The sequence below is a fragment of the Panthera pardus genome, unplaced genomic scaffold (genome assembly GCF_024362965.1).
Source record: "Panthera pardus isolate Hobbes unplaced genomic scaffold, ASM2436296v1 HiC_scaffold_13, whole genome shotgun sequence".
In the NCBI taxonomy this organism is placed as follows: domain Eukaryota; kingdom Metazoa; phylum Chordata; class Mammalia; order Carnivora; family Felidae; genus Panthera; species Panthera pardus.
This window is the reverse complement of record NW_026526688.1, coordinates 80432882-80457568: the sequence shown is the minus strand read 5'-3', so window position 1 is coordinate 80457568 and position 24687 is coordinate 80432882. Positions and strand designations below refer to the sequence as shown.

The following is a 24687-nucleotide window of genomic DNA, read 5'->3' as shown; positions in this document are numbered from 1 at the left end:
GATCATGACTTGAACCAAAATCAAGAGTCAGATCCTTAAGCACCCCTTAACTAGTTTTGTCTTTTAAAATTTTTAACATTTATTTATTATTGAGAGACAGAGAGAAACAGAGCATGAGCATGGGAGGGACAGAGAGAGGGGAGACACAGAATCCAAAGCAGGCTCCAGGCTCTGAGCTGTCAGCACAGAGCCCAACGCAGGGCTCGAACCCACAAACCACAAGATCATGACCTGAGTTGAAGTTGGATGCTTAACCGACTAAGCCACCCAGGCCCCTAGTTTTGTCTTTTAACCTTTATATGAGTTTTATCAGTGACTAATTCATTACCTTTACTACATATTTACCTTTACCAGTGAGATTTATACTTTAATATGTTCACTTGTTACTAATTAATGCCTTTTTTTCAGGTTAAAGTAGTCCCTTTAACATTTCTAGTAAAGCCAGTTTATGATAGTGAATTTCTCTAGCTTTTGCTTGTCTGGAAAATTTTTGATCTCTCCTTCAATTCAGAATTATAACCTTGCTGGGTGAAGCATTTTTGGCCGGAACTTTTTCCCTTTCAGCACAATTGCACATATTGTTTGCCTCCCTTCTCAGCTGCAAAGTTTCTGCTGAAAAATCTACTGGTAGTCTTTTGGGGTTTCTCTTGTTTCTCAAGTTGAAAAAACAACTTGTTTTTCTCTTACTCCTTTTAAAATTTTCTCTTTAACTTTTGATATTTCAATTATGTGTCTTGGTGTGAATTTTTTGGTATCATCTTATTTGAATCTGTCTAGGATTCCTGGATATAGAGAATCCTGTCTGTTTTTTCCCCATGTTAGGTAAGTTTTCAGCAGTTATTTCTTCAAATGAGTTTTCTCCCACTTTATCTCTCTCTTCTCCTTTTGGGACTCTTACATTATAACTGTTATTCTGTTTGTTGTTGTCTCAATGGTCTTCTAAGCTATCTTTTACTTTTGAAAATTCTTCCTTCTTTTTGCTGCTCTATTTGGGTGAGTTCTACTGCCCTGTCTTCTAGATCACTTATCCTTTCCTCTGCTTCATCTAGTCTGATGCTGAACCACTCTAGTTTATTTTACACTTCAGTTATTGTATTCTTTGGCCCTGTGACTTTTGTTTCCTCCTGTGCTTTCTTGTATTTTCTATCTCTTTGTGAAGTTTCCCACTGTGTTCATCCATTCTTCTCCCAAGTCGTTGAGTGTCTTAATTACCACTGCTTTTAACTCTTTTAATAAGTAAATTACTTATTTCCATTTCACTGAATTTTTTTCTGAGGTTTTATCATGCTCATTCATTTGGATCATAGTCCTCTAGAGGTTTTCTCAGTTTTCTTGAGACTCTGTTTCTATGTACTAGGTGAAACACTACCTCTCTCAGCCTTGAAGGACTGGCCTTGTATAGGAAATGAACTTTGTTGGTCAATGTTGTCCTAACTGAGAGAGATCTCAGTCAGCACCTAGTTTCAGACTTATTGGAAGCCAGACACTCAGGCAGCAGCTTTAGAGTACTCAAATATATATAGTCCTGTGGGGCTATCATTATAAATCCTGCTGGCCTTCAGACCAGATGGCCTGGAGGTGTTCCCTGGTAACAGTAGCAAAACTTGGGGCTTCAGGTAAGTGTATAAGCTCCTTTCCACGAGGCACCAGTGCCCTGTAGCAAGGCACAAAGGATGGAATGAACAAAGATGCCCCCACCTCCCCCATGTCTACATTCCCTGAGAGTACCTCTGTGGCCTCTAGGTAGGTGGCAAACTTGAAGTCTGCCCCTCAGCCTTAAGTTCCAGAACAAGTAAGTATGCCTCTTTCCCAGAAAGACTGGGAGTATGTTTCAGTCTTCTGTCTCTGTAGTGCTGTGGATGTTAGCCTGCCAAGAACCGTCTCTCTGTTACAGTCCCATGTGTTCCAGAAATGCAGGCCTCTCTCCTCTGGCTACCAGAGCCAGATGATTGGAGCATCTCCTATGTATGCTGTATGTGCCCAACAGTTTTAGCAAAGAAGCAGGAGAGCACAGGGCCAGGGCACACTTGCTGGAGCTATCAAGGTAGAGAGAGAGTGAAAAAATGGCACCTACCAGTGCCTCTGCTCCTGGAGAGAGTCCCATAGGCCTTTGCCCCTCTAGCATATGCTTTAAGATGAGCAAACTTCACATATAATCTATAAACTTTTCAGACTGCAACTTTTGTGCTGGTCCCTGGGGTAAGTAAGTTGCATTCAAGCTCTTTAAGAGAAGTACTCTAGTTCCCTATAGCTCTTTCGGTTTCCTGGATGTGAGCCTCATTGTTTTTCAAAGCCAGACATTTTGGGGGTTTGTCTCTCCATTGCCAGTCTCAGGGATTGGAGTGCCTAATGTGGGGCATGAACCCCTCATCCCTCAGGGAGAATTTGAAGATTTGTGAGATCACTCCTGATTGTGGGTCACCATGCTGTGGGTGGGGTTTTGGTGAGAATGCTTCTCAGCCTCTCCCACCAATCTAGATGTGGCCCTTTTGCCATTTTTGTAAAGGAGCTGTTCAGCTAGTTTTCAGGTCTTTTTCAGAGGGAATTATTCCATATGTAGCTATAGATTCAGTGTATCTATGGGGGGTGAGTTCAGGACCTTCATATGCCACCATATTGGATGCTCTCCCTCAAGTTGCCTTTAAACACCGACTAAAATTAAACATTTAGTCTACATGCTATTTTTCTATGATCTGTATGGAAATAAACACAGCAGCTCCGAGGAACAACTGCATCATTATCCCATAGTCTTTGATCTATACTAAATATTTAATAAAACTAGTCTTCAAATGTCAAAAAAGAGGGGTGAGTTATATGGTATATGAATTATATCTCAATAAAGCTGTTATATTTTTTAATAAAACCCGTAAAAAGTTTATAAAGGTAAATGGTAGTTTGTTCTTGCAAGTGTCCCTTAGCTGTGAAATCTTGGATGTCATTAAAGTGATCTATAGAAGTGTTACATATATACTGGCAAAATGTTTAAAATGACATATAGTTACTAACAGAGTGCTTAGAATAGACTAGGCCTTCATATATTTTTAAATAAAAGAATGGTTGAAAATTTGAGAAGGGAAACACCTGTGCAGTACTTATAAAAATTAAGTTTCCAGGTAACTTTCAAGAACATCAGTAATTGGATGTTTGGAGTCCATGACTGTCAATTCCTGTCTCCTGGATATTTCCGTAACATCAAGAACATCTTTTTATTTCAGTAATTTTGTTGAGAGACTATCAAATGCCCTAGAATGTGCTAGTTGTTGGGGAATATGGTTCCTGCCCTTAAAGTGTTTCACTGTCAATTTGGAGAGATCAATATAAACATTTGTACATAGAATTAACTGTGATAGGTACTATGAACTGTCTACAGCAGTTTGAAACTTAAAGCACATTTATTTGAATATTTTTATAAGAGTAAGTCTAGTGTTTTGGGGTAAATCTAGTCTTAAAAGGGAGCAAAACAGATTTGGAGACAAATCCAGTGAACACAGTGGTGACCTCCAAGCATCTATATGAATTTGAAAAATTGTAATATGTATTATGTGAAACATCTTTGAATTTTGAACTGCATAAAATGTTTAGTGTGCTTATAGATTCACAGGTCCTCCCATGTTTCTTTCTCCTTCAAACTTACATAGATCTTCAGCACAAGTTGGGAGTTGCTGCTGTTAACTGTCTCATATTTTCCTAAATGTTTCTTTCTCCGTAGCATCTAGAACTCTTGACCAATCTCTATTCTCTCACTTTCCCTGTATCTCTCATTTACCCAGATAGCTTACTGGCATTGAGATTGTTGACTATCCAAAGTTGGCTGTTTCCAGAGTCCTGCCCCAGGCATTCATTTCCCCTCCATTAAAAGCTTACTATGGGCAATTTCATTTCCTACCACACCATGCCCTAACCCCTATATGCATATGTCTGGCAAATTATATTTCAAGCCCTAATTTTTCCACCCATATTTACAGCTGTCCAAGACCTACCAAGCATGCAAAGGAAGATAATTTCCTCCAAGTGATGTCATCTAATGATAAGGCTAATGGCAATTTTTCGAAAAACTGTTGCATAGTACAGTGGTATAAAGCATTCATAAGTAATTTAATGAGTTTTGTTTCAAAAATCATGTTACCCATAGAGATTATTTACTGTGTTTTCTAAATGTGACTCTAAATCCTTTTGGCTGTTTCTAGAGATCAAACCCACCTCTCAAACAATGATGTGATTCTATTTTGATGCTATTTTGAATGAAGATATATATATACACACACACATACACACTCAAAAGAATATACCACAAACTCAGAAAGCATTTCAAAAGATATAATTTAAATAGGTAGTGTCAGGATTATAGGTATCAACTTGCATAACCTCCTAAGATTTGATGAGGATAACGTTTATTTTCATAGGTAAGCTGTGGTGTGCTTGCAAAAATAAGTTGTATTGTTTCAAAGTCACAATGTGTTATGGTAGCTATTAGAAAGATCCAGGCTTGAAACCCAGATTGGCCTCTTAGATGTAACTCTGATCACATCTGCATTCTTTCTCAGCTTCAGTTTCCTCAATTTTAAAACAGCCATAACTTGTTGCAGATGAAAAATTACATACATGTATAGCCTGAAACATGGCAGTGACTCAATAAATGACAGCCAGTATTATTATTACCTCAGTGAAATAGAAAGCTGTCATATCCACAGCTCTCTACCTGATATTGTCTACCACCAGCTGAGAAGAAAAGTCAATTTAGCTACGCATTACTTTTTGAAAATCTTCCATTTTGCAATGAATTAAATGCCACAATGTCAACGTACACTCTGCAAGACAGCACATAAGGTTCTGGTGTCTGGCTTTTAGGGGGCAGGGTCAAAGAATTAACACTTTTTTTTTTTTTTGGCTTCCTTGAGTGCCAGGTACTATCAGGCATTCTTTTTTTCCTTTCTTGTTGGTAAAAGAATGTTCTACATATCAGAAATAGGATGGAATTTCACATTCTTAAAGTTGTGGATATTGCTGTTTATGATTCTGTTCTCATTTTTTCATAACACAATCATGAATAATTTTCTTCCACATTTAGGCATAGCTCAATTCTCCAGAAAAATTATGAATTGTTTGAGGAATATTTCAAATTGCAGACATGGAGTAAGGCACCATGAGAGGTGCATTTACTAATTTAAATATTTATTTTGTGGAACAACTAAAATGGTATTGAGAGAGCTGGAGAGTATAAAATTATTAATAAATAAAAAAGTACACTATTTAGAATTTTGAGCAAAACTTGCGGATTTCTAGGACTAAAAATGTTTTATCAAATTGATGCGAACTCTCCAAGCTCTTTCTTGGACTGTAATATTCAACAACAAAAAATTGATGAAATAAGAAAAAAAAATAGAGGCTTCTTTGCATATCACTTTAAAACCTCAGGGAAAAATTATTATTTTTATTTACTTAAAATGGACTCACTGGAGGTTATTTATGTTCATGTTCCTAAAAGCTGATGTATTTTTGATGGAAGTACATTTTGGATTAGGTTTGGCCTGCTGAGGATTGTTAAATCAACATACACAAACAAAAAACCAAGTTCGGCGAGCAAGAAATACAAAGTAGTATAAACAGAACTATTGCTGGGTGGGTGAGTCCAGTTGTTTCTCTCCCAAAGGAGTGACAGATTTCCCACACATCTAAAATTATCTGGAACTTGCTCTCAACAAATAATGCTAGAGAAAAATTCTTTCTGTTATAAATTATATGCTCCACTCAATGAATGCACAGTGCTACAGCCAGCAGAATTGTTACTCTAGCATCTGAAATATAAACATTATGTATTGCTTACAGGATTTCCAAATTTCAAAGGTAGCAATAGGTTTAGAAACCAGTCTTTCTTTGGAAGGGAAAGAATAAAATATTTTCTTATAGAAAAGCCACAGATAATTTGTATAAGTTAAAGGACAAGGTTAAAATGTTAGACAAATATTAATTCCAGTTTTCTATAGGCAGTGCACAGGTGCAACTTGAACAGCATATTATATGGTATAATCATTAAATTCATTCAACCAGGCCTTAGAGAGTTAAAAACATATATTCTGAGGAACAGGACTCCTCGGTCCAAAGGATGAGAATGAAACAGTGCAGAATATTTGTGTATCAAGGTGATTCCAGTTTCCAACTGGGAAAACAGGACTGTTAACACCCACATCCCCTGACAACTGTCCAATTATGTATATCACACTTGGCCTACTGTTTGCAGTAGAAGTAATCAATAAAGGATGTGGTTGAGTGAACATAGATTTTGGTTGAACCAATGCATGAAAACTTAATCATTTACTCAGAGAGAAGAAATCAAATAGAGCAGAGATGAAACAGCCACTAAGGGGTTTGTTGATTGTGCCACCAAGTTTGTGGGCCACAGATGAAAGTAATAAGGCAAATGGAATCAGTGACAGGAGAAAATGTAAAAAGCTATTCTTAATTTCATGAATTAATAGAAATGTTTTGATGTATTTTTGGGGGGTCATTTTTAGGAAATTTCGCATCAAAGCCTGGATGTTCCATTTTAAAGAATATATGAAAATTACTAGGGCATGTCATTTCTCTCAAGCAAAAAGAAATTAATTTCCAGCTATAACAGAAAGGTAATTTTCACACTTGAAACTTTGTACTGATTGATTGAAAGATCTCCACTGTGGAAAGTTTCCTAGGAAATAATTTAACCCGAGTTTGCAAGAAAATTCACAACGAGTATGGAATAAACCCAGAGGTAGGCTAGTTGTGACCAATATGTCTTGAATAATTCTCATTTTTGTGATTTTCTTCCCCCTAGATTCTTTTCAAAAGTCACCCTGATTATTTGGAGAGTGTGGCATTTCAGTAAAATGAGTTATTTCAGTAAATGAGGCAAAAAAATGCCGTAAAGAAAATTGAGGAATTTTGCTCTCTGTATTTACTCAAATTGTCTGTGTAATAATAATATTTACTTGGTAATTTCTCAACTCATTCTCTCTTTGTTTTATGGACCATAATTCTGGCTTTTATAGCTGTGTCATACACAATTGTTATCATTTTAGAATATCAACCCCCCCTTTTCTTCTAGTATTACAAGTGTTGGGGGGGGAAGGCATTGTAATGCTTATTTTTTGTTTTGCCCCTTAACCCCCTGTGCAATTAATATTATTCAGAACTACAGCAAAAATAACACATCCTGTTCACTATTAAAACCTTCATCAATAACTCTAATGGCATGGCTGGGTCCAGCATTACCAAGTGGACAATTCTGTATTACCAAGTCCTTAGTCTTGAGGGAACATGGTGTGTTTTTCAATCGAAGGCTCAGAATAAATTCTTATAAGCATTTTAGAAGCTTCTAGCCTTAAAGATTATTCACCTTTCATGCACGCTCAGCTGATATCCTTAGACATACACTTACGCTAGTCATGGCTATCCTCTTCCATTTCCTTAAGAGATAAAATATATTTATAGAGATAGGGCTACCATTAGTGAAACTTGTGCAATTGTACAGGTTTGGAAAAAGATTTAGAGAAGATGCGAAGCTCATATGCAGCTTGATTTATTTTTCTGCCACCACTACCATAATTTCCCCTATTTTGGTTGTTCTTCATTTCTTGCATGTTGCTGCTAATCTGAGGGCAGTTTGTGACTATGAAAGAGATAGATGTGTGTGTGTGTGTGTGTGTGTGTGTGTGTGTGTGTGTGTGTATCAAAGAACACTGAGCCCTTAAAGAGAATTTTTTTTAAATGACCACAATATCTGTATCAATGCATTTTTAGTAATCAGTGGACTTGATGTAATAAGGCTTCTTAGATATCTAGGATATGCTGTCCACCTGAAGAGGACTTTTGTTTTTGAAACATCTGTCTCTTTCTTGAGTTATTTTACATAAATGGTAAAAGAATATGCTGAGGCTTCTACTCCCCTGAGCGCCACTCCATAACTACCAGCAATATGGCAAAATGGCATATGTGGATTGGAAAACTTACAGTGTCCCTGCAGTACTTCTTCCCTACGGCCCCAGAAGAAGCATCTCCTGTGCTCTTTTGTGTATTGCATAACATGATAAAACTAGGAACCCATGTCTACCATAGAAATCATCGATGGCTTCATTGTTACTTAGTAGTAGATGGGAATTTTTATAAGTGGAATTTGTTTCATTTGGTATGAAAGTGAGGTGGGGATCAATCTTCCTGCCTATTGTATGCTTGCCCCAAGGTAGGTTCTTAGACTGTTAGACTGTTGGAATAGAATTGTCCCCATTCCTACAAAAACACACCCTACTTTATGGGCTATCAAAATAGCTGTATCCTGTTCCGCATCTAAACCCCAAATAACACTCAAGCAGCCAAATTAAAACATTAAATTGTCTGTCTGTTGTTGTTGTTGCCATTATTTACCAGATAATTGTTCAACTCTCCCCTTAGCTTTTACTATATGGACCAGGAATTCAAATCGTTGACCAGAGACTAAAATATTCCAAGCAAGGTGTCTGTTTTTTACAGGTGAGAATTATTTTAAGGTAACCTCATGTATCCAGAAGTTTAAAAAATAAAGACTATCAGTAACCAAAGGACAACATTTATGACATAGGAAGTACTCAATATCTCTTTATAAAAGGAAATGTTTTCCCCTGGAGTTTTATCTTTTTAGTTATGTTGGAACACATGTCATTTTATAAGAATTATTTTATAAACATGTTAAGGGATGCATTTATTTAACTGTACAGGCTTAGACCAGGTCTGCTACTACAAAGCAAGACAAAAACTTCAGCCATTTTCTACTGATTCTGGGCAGTATTAACAGCAGAGTCAAGTAGAGAAAAACCTTGGATTGAGAGTAACTTGTTCTGTGAGTGTTCCGCAGGACGAGCAAACATTTGTAATAAATTTTAACTTGATAAATGAGTTATGTCTTGCAATATGAGTAGTACCTGATGCTGGATATCACATGATTACAACTAAGGCATTGGTTCTTGAAATTCACTTCGATATACAAGTGGTTTGGATTACAAGCATGTCTCCAGAATGAATAATGTTCGCAAACCAAGCATAATTTTTATTGTAATTTTAATAATCAAAATGAACTGCACCAAATGGCACAGAGTTGGTGTGTTACAAAGAGACATTAAACTGAAAACTTATAAATGTCTTCTTTGTGTTCAAACCCCTACTTTTTTCCAGGTGTTATGTGGAAAGTAAAAATTTAAGGGATAGTTGGGTTGGTTTTCCATGGACTAGTTACTGATCTCTACTTGGAAGAACCACAACACTCATGGGTTGCTTGCTTTACTCATGGCTGGCCCTGCTTTCCTAGAGTAAATATCCTTATTTTCCTTATAAATATGTCTGTATCCTTAACCATTTATGCAGTAATGACTGTATTGCCTTTTATTTGGTATTTTGTACTATACGTTTCATTTCATTGGCATTGGTATTTTAATATTCAATTAACTTATTTAATAATTAATGATTACTATATTGGCAATGGTAATTATATAATGAAGATGTACTTTTAGTTCATTAGGCATTTAATCTTAAAATTTTTTTTTTTACATTTATTCATTTTTGAGAGACAGAGAGAGACAGAGCATAAGTGGGGGAGGGGCAGAGAGAGAGGGAGACACAGAATCTGAAGCGGGCTCCAGGATCTGAGCTATCAGTGCAGAGCCTGATGTGGGGCTCAAACTCACAAACCGCGAGATCATGACCTGAGCCGAAGTTGGACACTCAACCGACTAACCCACCCAGGCGCCCCAGGCATTTAATCTTTTAAATGCCTTTTTAAAAAAATGTTTATTTTAAGAAAGAGAGAGAGAGAGAGAGGAGAGAGGAGGGAGAATGCCTGTGTAAGCAGGGGAGGGGCGGGGGGGGGGGGAGAGAATCCCAAGCAGGCTGTCAGCACAGAGCCCGACATGGTGCTTGATCCTGCGAACTGTGAGATCATTACCTAAGCCAATTGGACACTCAACCAACTGAGCCACCCAGGCACCCCTTAAATGCCTCTTAAATAACAATTTTATCTTTTAAAACACTACCTTGTATGTGTTTGCAGCTGAAATATAGAAATTAGAACTTGACACAATCTATATCTCTTCTTTTTCTTCTTCGTCTTACTGCTACTACTACCATTATTAAAAAGCTAGACATTGGGTATAAGATCACATACCCAAAACCACGGTCTTAATTTTAATAACTGTTCTTATTCTTATTCTATCTTGAATTAAATCATAATGTTAGAACATAGTGCAATAATTAAATGGAGTACACAACAATAACAATAAAATGAGTGAAGGGCAAATCATGTGGTTTCCATGGAAAAATTTGTATCAGAAGTTGTTCAGGTATACTTTTATTAAATTTTCTGTTTTAAATGAGATATTGGGAATATTGTTTTTGCATTCTGGTGTTTACCCAGATATGGATGCTCAAAGACAGATGTCTTAATGGAAGAAGCAAGATTGAAACATAAATGAAAACTTTCCTCAAAGAAGAGATCTCGAAAGGTTAGGGTGAGCCAAGTTACTGAAGCGTACTATATATTTCTGCGTTCTCTGCTTTTTTAACCTGTGAGATGTGACCTGATTTTTCCCTTTCATTCAAGGTCGTCACTAAACTCACAGAAAATCAAAAATAAAATAGTACAAAGGAGGAATAGACAAAGGAGAGTTTAGGTGCATATTTTAAGATACCACATTGGTTTAAAATAACTTACGATGAAAGGGTCACTTAAGAAGGGCACTGCTTAAAATTTAAGCAGGCAGTAATGGAAAGCGACAGACCTCAAACAATTTAAGTCTTTCACAGCTGAGTGAATTCACAGTGACAGCAAGACAAGGATGTGCTAACTTACCTCTGCAGGACCTTGGCTATTGCTTCATAGGCTCTCCCCAGGTTGAGATCATCTTCCAGGTCTATGGAGATTTTACTGTAAGTGTTAAGGACCTATCAGGAAAAGAAATACGTATTAAACATACAGCATGGCCAGATTCACTGATGTTTTCATTTCATAACAGAAAAGATTAAAATTAATAGCTGTTTTTAATGTCTCCATAAAATATTTTTTTGTGTATTAAAAATTCATGTTGGTTTGGTTTATTTTTATCCATAGTATAACTTGTTTCACAGCAAACTCTTTAAGCCATGACAGTGAGGTCTTACTTTTATAAAAATAATTCTTTTCCTGCACAATCCAAAATTTTCCAATTTATATAACTTAGGTGTGAATAAATAATTGAATGGTTTACAACATTATTTTAAAATATGGTACTATTATCTAAGGTAATGTAAGGCAGATTACAATATTCTACTGTGGTAGCTTAACTATCACGTTCTTTCTATAAATAGCAGTTTTGTAAAGTGTGAATTTAGGTGCTAAGCAATTTCTAAATCTATCATTTTATTAGATGCATATCTCACAGTTTGTACATGTAGTCAGTATACACTAAAAATATTTCTTAAAAATGTACTTCATTACCAACAATCTCTTCAATAATCAAAATATTATGGCTGCCATAGCCAAACATATGATCTTAATTTAATTTAACACTGACATCAACTTTATGGTATAATTTTCCTTTTTATTCTTTTTCTCTCAATGACCAGAAGGAGGAAAATATGTAAAACAAAATTCCTATTCTTTCTTCTTCCTTCATTGTTACTTGACCTAACCTATTACACACATGAGGACACAGGAAATCTCCAAAGACCTCTATGGAAATCCTTTTTGCACATTTTCTAAGACAGAATTAGTGAAAGTCATTTGACAGCATTTGGAGAGAGAGGCAGGGTGAGGGAGGACATAAATACGTGCTTTATGCTACTGCCCGAATTAGGCAGCTTTGAAGATTTAAGTATTAGAGGCAGTGTTGACATTTGACTTTACTTTCTTAAAGTTAACATTTGGGAAATAATTTCAACGAGGCCATTACGATACCGCATAACATTTGTTTGTGTGTGAGTGTGTGTGTGTGTATGTGTGTGTGTGTGGTTTGCAAGTGACTGCTTGACATAACACTGACATTAAAACTTACTGATACATATTGACCCAGTGTTTTAAACCTACAAAGTTAAAATTTTTGATTCTTATTTTTAAGCTTCTTAATATGCTTTGTATAAACCCAAGAATATTATTTCCACTTTGTCTTGCATACCTGACAATACCTACATTAAATCTGATACGATTTGACATAGACCTTTCTGAGTTAAGGGGCAGAACTCATGAATTTTGTAAATTTATAAGAGACCTTATTGAATCCAAATACCAAAATATTTAGGAAGAGACCTTCTAGTGTCTTTTTTTGGTTGATATATTTTTATATATGACATTTTAGAACTTTACGATTGAATATTATTAGATTTCTTGCCAAAAACAACTTGTTTATTCACCAAATATCATTATTGTGTACCAGGTGCTATGTTAGACCTTAAGAAATCTTAGTTAGAAGGGAACATGCTTGCAGCCCTGAAGGCGTTTACAGTCTTATGGCACAGAAGTTTGGGTTGATACGCTGTGTAAATTAGCAACGACTGAAGGCAGGGTTCCCCAGGGCTTACACCATGCTTCTACTGCACACTCTCCTGTGCCCCTGGTCACCTGGAGCAGCACAGTAAGTCCCACAGGCGCCCATTACCTTGAGGATGTGACTCTACCCTCTGGATAGGAGGGTAGGTGTTCAAGAAATGATAGGTAAATATTTCAGTGCTGGTGACACTTTAATTTGTGGCTTGAGAGAGTTCATACATCAGCTCAAACACTTTACCTAGAAACAGGAAACACATAGGCAGTAGGAAGCACATAGTTCACTATTGGCCCAGTAGGGAAACAATGAATGACATGAAGTCCAAACTGAAGACCTAGAATGTGCCATAGAGGAGCCCATCTAAATCAGGCAGGACCTCTGCTCCTCAGGAATGTGAACTCTAGGGGGAGACAGTAAATGCAGACAGGTGGATGGATGGCAAGAACACAAGGCAAAACTCAGCACATTGGGGAATCATATAGTTAAATCTAAGGGGTATAGGAAGGACATTGTTAAAATAAAGAGGAAACACTCATAAAAGTGGAAAAATAACATGAGATTAAATATTGTGCTGAAAATAAAGACGTTTTATATTGATCTTCTGGTAAGCTACGTTACCTGCTTTTTAATTAACGTAGGCAAGGTATAATTTACAAGTGAATAAACATTAATCAATTCAAATCCCTAGGTAAATAGTGGAGTCTTTTTTTTTTTTTACAAAGAATAATACTTCAATACTTCAAGTGAGAAAATACAGTGTGCAAATCTGAGAGATCAACTGTACTTGGTTGAATATCCCTTTGGCACACAATATGCTGGAAATGAATCCAGATTAAGTTCTATCATCACAAATCGAAGAGGAGAGAATAAAGACTCTCAGATGCAAACGCTTTTGATGAACTGAAAATTCATTATGTATCTTTAAACTTTATTCACAATGAACTTAATCAACCTTTGTCAAAAGACAAAGGAAACATGATTAAGCACACTACTAGATAAATTTCAATGAACACCAAACTGTGTAGGATTACAAGGTTGTCAAACTTAGAAAAATCAGTTCATATACCACACAAAAATCGAGCACTACATAGGTACCTAAAGTTCCAATAATTTCAGTGAATAATGGAGATGAAGCTTTGAAAACTATTTCATTTCAAGTTTTAAAGGCAACGGGTCTCATCTTCCCACTAGAATAAAATTGATTTACTTGAAAAGGCATTTTCAAATAAAATCCCAGGTTCTTAAAATGAGATAATTTGTATTGGTCACCTAAAAACAAAACTAGTAGAATACTTAGCATAAAAAATGAGAATGTGCAAAAGAATCATGCTGGCAATATGCTACAAATTCTTTGAAGAATTGTTACTGTAAGATAAAATTTTAAGGGTCATTAATTTCTCTTGCTGCAATATCCTTCGAGGGAACACTGGACTTAAGTCAAGATTGTCACCTGTCAACAAAGTGAATGGGAGACAGTGAGAGAGAGGCAGAGAGAGAGAGAGAGAGAGAGAGAGAGAGAGATTGAGAAAAAAGCATAGAAAAGTAGCCTTGTCCTCCCAGATTATAAGAATATATTTTGTGCCTGAGCTTTGGTACTTTTCAGGGCAGATACATAAGAAGTCATTATTAGGTCTATTAGTATCAAACGCCCAATTGTTCTATATAACCTTTAAATGTTTAGGATTTCCAGTTATGAGGGTGCTTGGAACAAAAGAAAATGATATATTTTATATTGACCCCCACTTCTTGTCTTCTTCTATTTTCTCATTCCACATCTCTCTGCAATTCCTCTTTTACAGTCCCCTTATCTTAGACAACATTAAAACAGAAAGAACTTCCAGCAATAATGGCCCTTATATTTGTTTTCACAGCCAAAGCCTGCTTTAAACCACACTCCTGGCCTAACTCTCCCAAATTAGATGGAATCATCTCCCTGCTCTTTGGCCCAGCCAGCTGTTAAAAGAAAACACTGTTCCAGTTAATTTGTTTTAAAACCTTTATATATTTTTAAATGATTGTAGATTCACATGCAATTATAAGAAATAATACAGAGCACTCTCATATATCTTTCACCGTCTTTCCCCAATGGCAACATCTCATGTAACTACAGTACGGTCTCACACCAGGAAATTGATGTTGATAAAATTCATCCACTTTTTTCAGATTTCACAAGTTTTACTTGCACTTCCGTGTGTGTGTGTGTGTGTGTGTGTGTGTGTGTGTTTGCATGTGGGTGTTAATTTTAGGCTATTTTATCCCATGCATCTATCCATGTAATAAACACCACTATAGCTAAGATACAGAAAAGTTCTGTTGCTATGATGATCCTTCACGTTACCCTTTCATTTTTAGTATGTTTGCTGCTTGGAAGAGAAAAGAGAAGTGGAGAAAAAATTATTTTTTCTTTTTTGGTTGGGTAAAAGAAAGATCTGCCTTAGGAAAAATTCTGAAATAACTTGGCAGCTGATCTGTTCCCTTTTGGCACACCTCCCTTAACCTTGTGTGTATTTCACCAGGGAAATTTCCTCAGCTAAGTGACAGAAGGACATTAGTTGATTAAACTAGTTCATACTTAGGCGTGAATGACTGCCAGAAGAAGTTGTAGTTTTTTTTCAAAAAATTTTTTAATGTTTATTTATTTTACAGAGCGGGGGGTAAGGTTAGAGAGAGAGAGACAGAGTGTGAGTTGGGGAGGGGAGAGAGAAAGCTGGGGAGGGGCAGAGAGAGAGGGAGACAGAATCTGAAGCAGGAGCCATGCTGTGAGCTGTCAGCATAGTGCCTAACAGGGGGCTCAAACTCACACCATAAGATCATGACCTGAGCTGAAGTTGGATGCTGAACCAACTGAGCTACCCAGGTGCCCCAAAGTTGTAGTTTTAAAAAGAGGATGCTTGGGGCGCCTGGGTGGCTCAGTCGGTTAAGCCACCGATTTCGGCTCAGGTCATGATCTCACAGTTCGTGAGTTCAAGCCCCGCGTCAGGCTCTGTGCTGATAGCTCAGAGCCTGGAGCCTGCTTCAGATTCTGTGTCTCCCTCTGTCTCTGCCCCTCCCCTGTTCATGCTCTGTCTCTCTCTGTCTCAAAAATAAATAAAAAACATTAAAAATATATATATAAAAAAAATAAAAAGAGGATGCTTGCTAGCCGCAAGTCACTTCTTCTGAGTGGAGTTTTATGCGGTCTAATGAAGTGAAATGAAACAATTCAGATAGTGTGTGGCAGGATAATTGGGGACAAAGGTTATAAAACGAAAAAGAAAGGTCAGCCTTCTATTGAAATTCAGCCTTATGATATGATCCCTTAAGCAGGTACTGATTTTTATAACCTCTTTTTTGGGGTCTACTTCTATACCTCAGGTTTTCTAGAAGCCTCACACACTTGCCCACAATCTCTTTATCAAAGTAGTATGAAAAGATGAAAAAAAGGTAGAGGGAAATGTGCAGCAGCAGATGTGAAAATCAGGTGTTCCTAAGTCATTGATACCTGAAAAGGTAACTCCCTCTCATTATCGCTTTCCTCATAATGCTCAACCTTCAGAACCAATGTATTATGCGAAGTAATCTTCTAGTACTTTCCATCAGACCATTAGATGTGACTGCAAGATAAAACGATATATATATTTTTTATGTACATAGGGTATATTACATATCTACATGTGTAATATAGATATATCCTTGCTCTTAAAGACCTTACTAAGGCAGTAAGACTTATAGACATTGATATTATATAGTGCTGTAAGTCTGTATAAAGGGCTAAAAATCTAGTTCAAAGACATTAATTCATTAAACAAATACTGAGTGTCTTCCATGGGTCAAGTCTTGTTTTAGGTGCTAGGCATACAGCAACAAATAATACAAAATCCCTGCCCCCGTGCAGTCTCTACTGTATCTAGGAGATGGGGCAAAAATCTGTAATAAAATAAATAAATGAGTGAATTTCAGATAGTGTAGGAGCAATGAAGAACTGGGAAAGGCTTCCTTTAGGAAGAGAAATTCAATCTGCATTTTAAGGGAATGATGGGATTGGGTCAGTGGGGAGGAGGGCAGCTTGAACAAAGGTTTGGGGAAGAGAATGAGTGATACAATGAGGAAAAAGCTTTACCAGAGTACACAGAAGTAACAATGTCCAGTAAAAAGTCTGCTTTAAGGCTCATGCATAGAATGTTTTTTCTGATGACATGGACTAAATAATCATAGTTTTAATTGATGGTATGAAGTGATAAACTTTCAAGTTGCAATTTATCTTTTTGATTACAAAGGAGAAATCTGATTGTTGCTTTGAAGGTAAGGTGCGTTATTCACTTTCATTCTTTATTCTACATGCACATAAATGTAGTCTTTTGCAAGACTTTTTTTATTCATAGTTTTTGTCTTTCTGTTTTCTAGGCTGCTCGATGTGTTTGGTTAAAATACGTCACATCCAAGATGCTGCAGGTCCTGCCTTGCTTCCTATTATGCAAGTTCTCAAAAAAATTAATGCATAGTTGTTCCTGTGTCTAGGGAAAGGAGAGGAAATATTCTTCTTTTCTCCCTCTGGCATAGCACTGAGCATGCACCACTCAAACTAATAGAGATCAGCGACATGAAGTTAAAATGGGCCCCCATGCTCTGGTTGGTGACCCGTTGTTACTGTAGGAAAACAACTCATGGAAACCACCACATAAAGTAAGTTCTAACATCTAGCCCATTTGAGATGGAAATTTTGTAATTTTGCAAAAGTTTCAAGGAGGTATAATCCTTTTACTTCACATTTTTGGTATTTTTTTTCTATATACATTTCTTTTTTCACTTACCAACCGCCCCTACTGCTCTCTTCCTTAGTTAATTCAATATTTGAAATCAGTAGGGACTCCTCCTCGGAGGGCATAGACTAGGCTTTGGAGGAGCCTTATGGGATAATTAATCAAATCTCCCTCTGGGTGTTCACATTTTCTTCAAATAGCATAGGCTCTCAAGTCACACAGGTCTACTACTGAGCTGATTGACATGTGTCAAGTCACTTAGTCTCTCTGAGCCTATTTCCTCAGGTATAAAATGGAAATGAATAAAGTCTACCTTGAAGGGATGTTATAAAGTTCCAATAAGATGAGGTATTAATAATAATACCTACTAAAGATTTGAATAAAGCAACTGTTTAATTTCCCCAAATACTTATCTTACTTACCTAAGTGGTTTTCAAATGGGGGTGATTTTACCCCCTAGGGGATATTTGGCGGTGTGTGGAGATATGCGATGTAGTCGTAATTGGGAAGGTTGCTACTGTCATCTAGTGAGAAGAAGCCAAGGATACTGCTAGATACCCTGCAAGTGCACACGGAAGCCGCCCCCCACCCCCGCCCCAACGAAGAATTATGCAGCCAAAATGTGAACAGTGATGATGTTAAGGAATCCTGATTTAGCCTTCACCTCAACCATTCTCATGATTGGAAACCATCCCCTTGTGAAGCTGGCCACTCTGCCATTGAAGAGGTAAGTGAGACAACTATTGGTTAAGTTCAGCAAAATCTGTAACTTCTACCTGCTCATGATGGTTGTGTTTTATGAGACAACACAAAATAAGCCCATCCCTCTTCCATGTGATGTTGCTGAAAGACAGCTATTTGCCCTCTTAAAAGCCTCCAAACATATAGAGTCATCCAGGAGACTCTGAAATGAATGAGAATGTAACCCCCACAGTTTAGCCACATTTGAACGTTTCCTTCTTAGTTTTGTCTGAGTTCTAGAAGAGTTTAAATAAACCCACCTGGACTAAAAAGTTCTGTGAAACAGCAAAGAGGCATCCATCAGGTTTGTTTGTAGAGAAGTTATGGTCTATTACTTAGGGTGGATTTTTTACCTCTTCTCCTTGCCCACTATAAAAAGACAGTATAGCTAATATTTTCTTATACATCTCCTACACAAACCCAAAATTGTGCCATTTCATAACAAAAGTTTGGCTCTGTGCTCAACAGAGTGCACTACTTTGAGGAGAAAAAGGCAATGACGCAGGTTTACTCTTGTGCAATAAGAAATATAGAAATAAAAACTCAAGTTTGCCATCTTGAGCTTGAAATCAACGTCAAATCTTATCGGAAATACATTTATTCTGATTTCTGGCAATCTAACCCCCTTTAGCCATTTCGCAGTTGGTGAGCAGAAAGGATGTTTCTGCCTCATTTACGGTGTCTGAACATGATTCAGACAATCAACTGCAACATTAGTCAAAGAAATCAGTGGCTAATGAATTCTGACAAGCACTGCAGTAACAGGCTGAGGACCAGACTGGACCATAACAACATTCAGAGTACTTTACTGGAGCCAGCAATCAGAGATGGCAAAAGACGGTTAAAAATGGGGGTAAACAGAACTGGTCTCATATCACTTAAAGGCTCTTATACATTTTTTTGCAAAGTCATAGTATCTGACATGTAGTAGATACAGTAATCCTTTCCTACAAATATGTTATATTGAATGAACACTGAGGACAAGGACAAGTGAGTCGGCATCTCTGTAAACTATAACACATAAAAGTGGTTAAATATTTTGCATTCTGCTGACACTATATTCTTAAGTTAGGAACAGTCTAGCCTTACTATTTATACTGACCATTTAGAGTATGTACTCTCTCTTCCTGAAATGCATTACTCATGATTTAGAGTAACTGTCACACATGGTTTACATTGCCCAACACGCAATATGAAGGCTACATGGTCTAGTGCAGAAAGGACTGAATGTTAAAAGGTATGAGTTCTAGTTTCTCTTCTGCCATTAGCTCAGTGTGTGACTTTGGACAGGTCACTTGGTTACCTTGAACATCAGTATCTAAGTCTGGAAGATAATGGGGTGGGACCAAACGATCTAAAATTCTCTCTTCCAACAAACTGAGGGTTGATGGGGGGTGGGAGGGAGGGGAGGGTGGGTGATGAGTATTGAGGAGGGCACCTTTTGGGATGAGCACTGGGTGTTGTATGGAAACCAATTTGACAATAAATTTCATATATTAAAAAAAATAAAATAAAATAAAATTCTCTCTTCCAAAAATATTAATTGGAGTTCAGAACTCTAAATTGATATATTTAGTAATTTAAGATAGGCTCTGATTGTTTTCAAATATTTATCCTTGGCTTTAAAATCCCTGATAAATTTATTTAATTTTATTTTTAAAAAATTTTTTAAAAGAAACAAAATGATGAGTGCTTTCATTCAATTGAAATGTTACAGCAAGGAGAGCTGAATCTATAATGTTTGGGGTTCATATTAAATAGCCATTGTCATAAATGCAATAATCAGCACTCTTCAAAAATAGCCAATTATTTTACCACCTAAAATTTTAAAGACTTATGAAAATTCAAGGTTATCGTTATGTAAACTAAATTAGAATTCTTAGTTAATCTCTCACATGCTAGGAGTTCACATTGCATTTTCAAATGCTTGGTTCTGGCTCAGGTCATTGCTTGCAGTTCATGAGTTCAAGCCCTATACTGGGCTCTGTGCTGGCAGCGCAGAACCTGCATGGGATTCTCTCTCTCCCTCTCTCTCTACCTCCCCCCGCCCCGGCTCATGCACATGTTCTCTCTCTCTTTCTCAAAATAAACAAACTTTAAAATAAAATAAAATAATAAAAAATAAAAATTTTCTGAATCATAAATTGGAACATATTGTTCAAAACTGCCATTTCTTTAAAAAAAATTTTTTAATGCTTATGTTTTGAGAGAGAGACTGAGTGTGAGTGGGGGAGGGGCAGAGAGAGAGGGAGACACAGAATCCGAAGCAGGCTCTAGGCTCTGAGCTGTCAGAACAGAGCCTGGGTGGGGCTAGAACTCACGAACTGAGAGGTCATGATCTGAGCCAAAGTTGGACGCTTAATCAACTAAGCCACCCAGGCACCCCAAAACTGCCATTTCTAAATCAGTCATTATAGTTTAGTACTATTTTAATGAGAGACATATTTATGAAGAATTTTAATTCCAATTCTCAATTATTTTCTATGATGTAAATCAGAAAGCATAAAAATATTTATCCTGTACAACCCAATCATAATGTGAGTTATATTTATAGCTCCTTCAAAAAAAATGTTCCCTGCCCTCAATTTCTTGCTAGGAAAATCCACTAGAGGCTTTGTTTCATATTTTGCCAGAGGGCCCTTGAAGAAAGGTAGTCCAGAAATCTACGAGGTGGCCGGACATAAAAAGTTCTACTTGGTGGAAGACTGTAGTGATTAGTTAGCTCCATCTTAGGAAATGCAGACCCACCGAGCAGCTGGTAATGGCAGAAGTGAGGAGGTGCTCCAAGATAAATGAACATCAAGAGAGTGGTTGGATTATGTCAATAGAGTGACTCCAACTGACCGCTGCTGCTAAGGGGATAATAAGAAAACTTAGCCCCTTTTGACCTGAGTCCTCTGGTTCCCAAGAATCTTTCAGTCTATGAACTGCAACTGTCTGCTGATCCCAAGTATTCATGGGATAGGATGCATGTGCCCATCAGGAATCTTTACAATCGCTTTCCTTACTTGAAGTAATCTGAATGACTCTCTTTCTTGTACCTGCAAAATAAAACTGAGAAACACCGCGAGATAAAAGGGCTCTCTTGAGCTAATGTGGCAAATGAAAAACTTCAAGGCCTTCCCCTGTCCATGTTTACCAGTGAGAGACAGTACATGTTGATTCTTTCCATGGCAACCCACCAACAAAAACAGATTCTATAAAATGATTCGAGTTTTCATTTGCAGAAAAGATTTTGAATGAAAAAAAATGTTTTTTTTAAACTAGGATATTCTCAAACTCCACTTGTTATGTTTATATGAGGATGAAAAGGGATTGTGACAAATGATTCCATTATACCTACGATAACATTACCAGTAATTTCAGTTGTCTGTTATTTATGGAGACTAAAGATAGTGGTGGCAAACTGAATCAAATGAAGTGCCACTCAAATCTAATCTGACCACACACATATTGTCACTCACTTTGTCAGTGCAGAGATGTCAACATTTATGTCTTGCTGGAATGTGTGGGACTCTGGGAACCTCACTCCAGCCACACAGACCTTTCACTATCAGGAATGAGCCCAGTGCTGTCCACCTCCACGTCCCTCTGCCTGCATTGCTCTTTCTTACTTCACTCCTGACTCTTCCACTCCCTGGACACACACACCACTTTCTTGTGCTATTCCAGCACTTACCACAGCATCATATGTATCTACTTATTAATATTTGTCTCCCTTGGGGCGCCTGGGTGGCTCAGTCGGTTAAGCATCCGACTTCAGTTCAGGTCATGATCTCATGGTTCGTGAGTTCGAGCCCTGCGTCGGGCTCTGTGCTGACAGCTCAGAGCCTGGAGCCTGCTTCCGATTCTGTGTCTCCCTCTCTCTCTCTGCTCCTCCCCTGCTCACACGCTGTCTCTCTCTCAAAAATAAATAAAGATTAAAAAATTTTTTTTTAATTATAAAAACATATTTGTCTGTCTCCAGTTAGGTCCTAAGTACCACGAGAACAGGAACCATACCTGTTTTGCTCTCCATTATACCCCTAGCTCCTACTTTTATGTTAATGTTGAATACTGCTGAATGAATACGGAAGAGCCCTTGGAAAGTACTAGTGGTGAAGTACCTGCAGAAACATATATAATGAGCTTCTATATTATATAATACCCCTATAATTATATTAGTAATGTATTTATAATTATATATTCTCTTCATAAGAACATTACACATAGCTATTTGCCTTAAAGAAAAATAAGCTATTATAAATTATTATATAACATATACATTACACATAATATACATTACAGTTTATCACATATTATATATTACATTATATTTTCTATGTTTTGCATTGAATATCATTCAATAAAGGAAAAAACTATGGCACACTATAACTATGGTAAATGGAAAGTACGGAAACTTTTTCAGTTAACAGCCAGTCCTGGAGAGAATTCAAGTATCAGCAAACAGGCCAAATTCTTAAAAGGCGGGCTTAAATGACATTTCAAAATGATGTAAGAACCCCCTACTAAATGTGTGCTTGTTTCATCTAATCATATTCCCTAATGAGTAAGTTTCCATTACGAACCCATTATGCTCGGTGAGGACAAGCAGATCCGAGGCTGAGATTGTTAGATTAGTCATGGTATCTTGAGTAATAATTCTTCCTATCTGTGGAGGGAGTATAAAACTCTTTTTCTCTTTCTTTTAAAATCTAGACTGATGAGAGACATATATAGTTACTATCTTCCCAAGTAACAAGCTAAGACAGACAGGTAAGCAGTGAAAAGTCACTAGCTTAGTGACAAACCAAGTTCCTCAGCTTCCCCTGAAGGGGTGACGTACCAACCTTCTTCCATTGGACCACTTGGAGCGTAATGGTTTCTGGCTCCACAGGAAAGGATCAAAGTGTGTTCTATATTATCCAGAAGGTTTTAATAAACACTAATACTGTGAAAATTTCTATATTTCTGCATGAACCAATTCCTACTTGGAGATTTGTTTTTCTCCCGAAGGTAGGGCCATCATCTATTCATAATCTCTCTTACTAGATTTCTTCCTCATTGAAGGCAAGATTCAATAAAATTTCATTCTGCTTTCCCTTTCTCAGAAATCCATGAAAGCCTTGAAAAACATTTTGAGCATATTCTCTCCGTGCAATTTGATATCCTTTCCACCACAGGCCATTATTCTGGTAAACTCAGTAAACCCTAATTTAGATCCACGGTGTAATGCTTTTAGATCAAGCTGGGTGAACACGTTTCTTTAAAATAAAACATGGTAGGAAAGTCTTTCTCTGAATGCTTGCTCACAGAGGAAGCTTCATCTATTTCCCTTTCGCCGTGATGGAAGAGGCAAGAAAACGATTTATGAGTCATTTCCATTCTGACAGATGCGGCCATGACTGGAAAGGCGATGCCTGCCAAGAGCTTTTATCAAGTAGGTTATAACAACTAGTAATAAGTGTAAATAATAAATGGTTGGAATCTTCGGGGAAACAGTGGCAATACGAAACGATTTTTGGTACTTCTGATGGGGCTCTGCCACTCTTGGAATTCCCTGCCTTCCCAGTAGAGTTTTGGCCTGACAATAAACAACAGTTTAGTACTTTATCTAATCCCAGCCAGGAGGTGAGTTCAACAGCAAGCTTTTGCAGATGTTCACATCCAATAATCTATCCATAATTGATGAAACAGGGAGGTCAGATGTAATGGCTGCTACTATTCCAGCAACAAATAAATGGTTATTGACAAAACAAGCCAGTGTGGCGCAGAGCGCTGAGCAGTGACAGGCATGCGGCGGTGCTGGGCAGAGGCGGGGAGGGCTACTGGATTCCTCAGCCAGCCGTGTGGCAGGAGGGCCACAATGACACATAAGCAGATGGAGGTGACTTGGAGAGGAAAAGGGAGGTTGCTGAAGTACAAAAAAAAGACGAAGACAGGCAGAGGCAGAGAAGAAAATGATGAGTGAGCCCTGGGCAAGGCTGGGGACCCGGGTGAGTACAAATGTGCGAACAGTTCAGAAATGCCTTTGAATGTGCGCACTGTGATCCAGATGTCTGGTTGCTTTTATCACCAGTGTGTCTTCACTCATAGAGCTGGCTGTCAGACTGTGCAGCCTAGGTGACTCTAACACCAAAGTGCCTGCATGGGATGCTTTGCTGCCCAGACCCTCCCTCCCACTGAGGGACATCCATCGATATTCCATTTAGCACTGCAGATACCGTCTTTTCCCTATGTATTAAAAAAAATCTATGAAAATCATGTATGTAATTTTAACAATATTTTCAGATAAGCCAAAGATGCAAGATTGTGAAGCTAGAAAATTTCCCAAGACTGGGACTAATCCTGAAATACATGCTGCTTAAAATCAAATTTACTGCAAAGGCATGTGAGTGCAAGGCAAAGTTTTCTTTAATAATAAAAAACAAACACTGCACTCTATTCACCTCAACCTAAGCAAAGAGTATAATAAATGCATTAATCGAGTATACTTTTATTGACTGAATAAAATTCAAGATATTTAAACATAAATAGCCGAAATCCTACATTTCTATTCCAGTGCTAAAAAATAATGTTTTACACAGTTTACTATGTAATATTATAAGATGAAGAATGGTAGAATGAAATGGTAGTTATTATTGCTATAGGTAGTCATAAAGAGGCTTGGGACAGAGATGTTTTAAATATTAATATTCCTAAAATCACTT

General features: G+C 37.3%; 1 protein-coding gene across 7 annotated transcripts in view; it reads right to left on the bottom strand.

Moving 5' to 3' along the window:
• TTC29 (tetratricopeptide repeat domain 29) overlaps positions 1–24687 on the bottom strand; it is a 674033-nt gene that overhangs the window by 98666 nt on the left and 550680 nt on the right. For all 7 annotated transcript variants that reach the window (XM_053901209.1, XM_053901212.1, XM_053901211.1 and 4 more), the window contains one exon: positions 10850–10941. In XM_053901209.1, coding sequence (XP_053757184.1) covers positions 10850–10941 — 92 coding nt within the window. The remainder of the gene's footprint in view (positions 1–10849; positions 10942–24687) is intronic.